Source organism: Phalaenopsis equestris, unplaced genomic scaffold (assembly GCF_001263595.1).
Source record: "Phalaenopsis equestris unplaced genomic scaffold, ASM126359v1 Scaffold218564, whole genome shotgun sequence".
Lineage (NCBI taxonomy): Eukaryota > Viridiplantae > Streptophyta > Magnoliopsida > Asparagales > Orchidaceae > Phalaenopsis > Phalaenopsis equestris.
Genome location: NW_018236999.1, coordinates 1 through 1,710, shown reverse-complemented (window position 1 = coordinate 1,710; position 1,710 = coordinate 1). Strand labels below are relative to the sequence as shown.

Below are 1,710 nucleotides of genomic sequence, written 5' to 3'. Positions count from 1 at the left end.
CGGGGGTCTCGCCGGTTCGACGAAGGCGGATGAAGAGATCGATGGCTTGGGAGGAATGGCCGGCCTGCGCATAGCCGCTGATGAGGGCGTTCCAGGAGCCGAGATTTCGGTGGGGATTTTCGTCGAACAGTTGGTTTGCGGGGATGAAGTGGCCGGCTTTGGCGTAGAGGGAGATGAGGCCGCTCTCGGAGAATTGGTGGCGGGAGAGGCCGTGTTTAATGGCGACGGAGTGGAGTTGACGGCCGAAGGAGAAAGAGAAGGAGGTGAAGGAGGCTTTGAGGGCGATAGGGAGGGAGTAGCGGTCAGGGTATGTGCAGGCGCGGGACATGTGGACGAAGAGGTGGAGAGCGGAGGAGGGGATGGAGAGACGAACGTAGCAGCGCATGAGGGAGTTCCAGTGGAAGGGGAGAAGGAGGAGATTGCGGCGGAGGACGAAGGCGTGGATCTGCGACAGCTCTAATTGGTCGAAGCATGACTGGAGGTGGGTGGCGGCGGCCGCGGCCGGTGAGGAGGACGATGGAGAATTTAGCAAGGAAATCATCTATTAGGGGCAAAGTTATTGGGAGCTTCAAGAGATGTGTGCTTATTTTCCTCCAAATAGATGGGAGTATGCTAATTTAAAAGTATTAATGCCGACTAGAATATTCGCGGCAGTAGAGTAATATTGTCTTAACATTTTATGAAGGTTTAACATACACCCGAAAAAGTGAAAATAACTAATAATGACACAATAATTTTTTACGTGAAAATTTTGAAAAGTAAAAAATCACGAGTGTTACCAAGCTGAAGAGTTTCACTATAGAAAGAAGATTACAGTTGCGACCACTTGTCCCATAGGTCGGAAATGGTTATTAGATTTCTGAAGTTATAATGCCGACGTGTTGATTAATTTGCTACTAGAAACAGACAACAAACAATAACGATTGATGTCGTCCGTTCGGTGGTGGTCAATGGTAGTTGGTGGTGGTCGACGACCTTCTGTAGAGCTCGATGGAGATTGTTGGGTATCAACAACGGTCGGCGGTGGTTGACAAAAACCAGTGGTGGTGGATAGCAGTCAACAGTGGTGGTATTGGTTTTCAGCACATCCTCAAAACCTTAAGCTCTTCCTTAAGTCTCAAGCTCACCCCAATCCTTATGAGAGGGTCACATTTTATTTATAGAGTTTCTCATGTAATTAATACAGTAATATGAACTATTTTGATCGGACGGTCCGAATGAGTCTCTCGTGCAATTAATACAATAATATGAACTATTTTGATCGGACGAGCATTTAATGCTTTAAAATTGTCAGAATTAAGCAATATTGGACTCGTTGAATTCAACCTGTCGAGATACTCGATTCAACTATAGGCTTGCTATATTCGACATTCATTTGGCTTTCCAAATGTGTCCAAAAAAGCTCGTAAAAGTGGTTTAATGACTTGATCTGAGCTTGATTTAACTTGAATTTGATAATTTTAGTATCACTATGTCCGTCTCATTAATCCGGTCAAGTTGACTGTAAGTCTGGTGAAATCAGAGCTCTAGATGACTTTTAATCAAAGCCTGAACATTTTTTTTTGCTCAAATGTTGACTTAAGATTTGTGTCATGCCATAAATTTGCTAATGACGTATCAGTTGCAGCCCTATTTTCGAGCGAGAATAATATTTTCTCACGAAATTATTAAAATTCGGAGCAATCTATTCTTATAGTTGTATTATCATAT

The 1,710-nt window shown here is 43.9% G+C and overlaps 1 protein-coding gene across 1 annotated transcript; it reads right to left on the bottom strand.

Moving 5' to 3' along the window:
* LOC110037308 (pentatricopeptide repeat-containing protein At1g77170-like) lies at window positions 1-602 on the bottom strand (the record flags this gene model as incomplete). Its single annotated transcript, XM_020741918.1, is given in 1 exon segment — window positions 1-602. A coding segment is annotated over 1 exon segment (541 nt), but the record flags the coding sequence as incomplete, so codon positions are not given.
* Window positions 603-1,710: the final 1,108 nt, after the last annotated feature.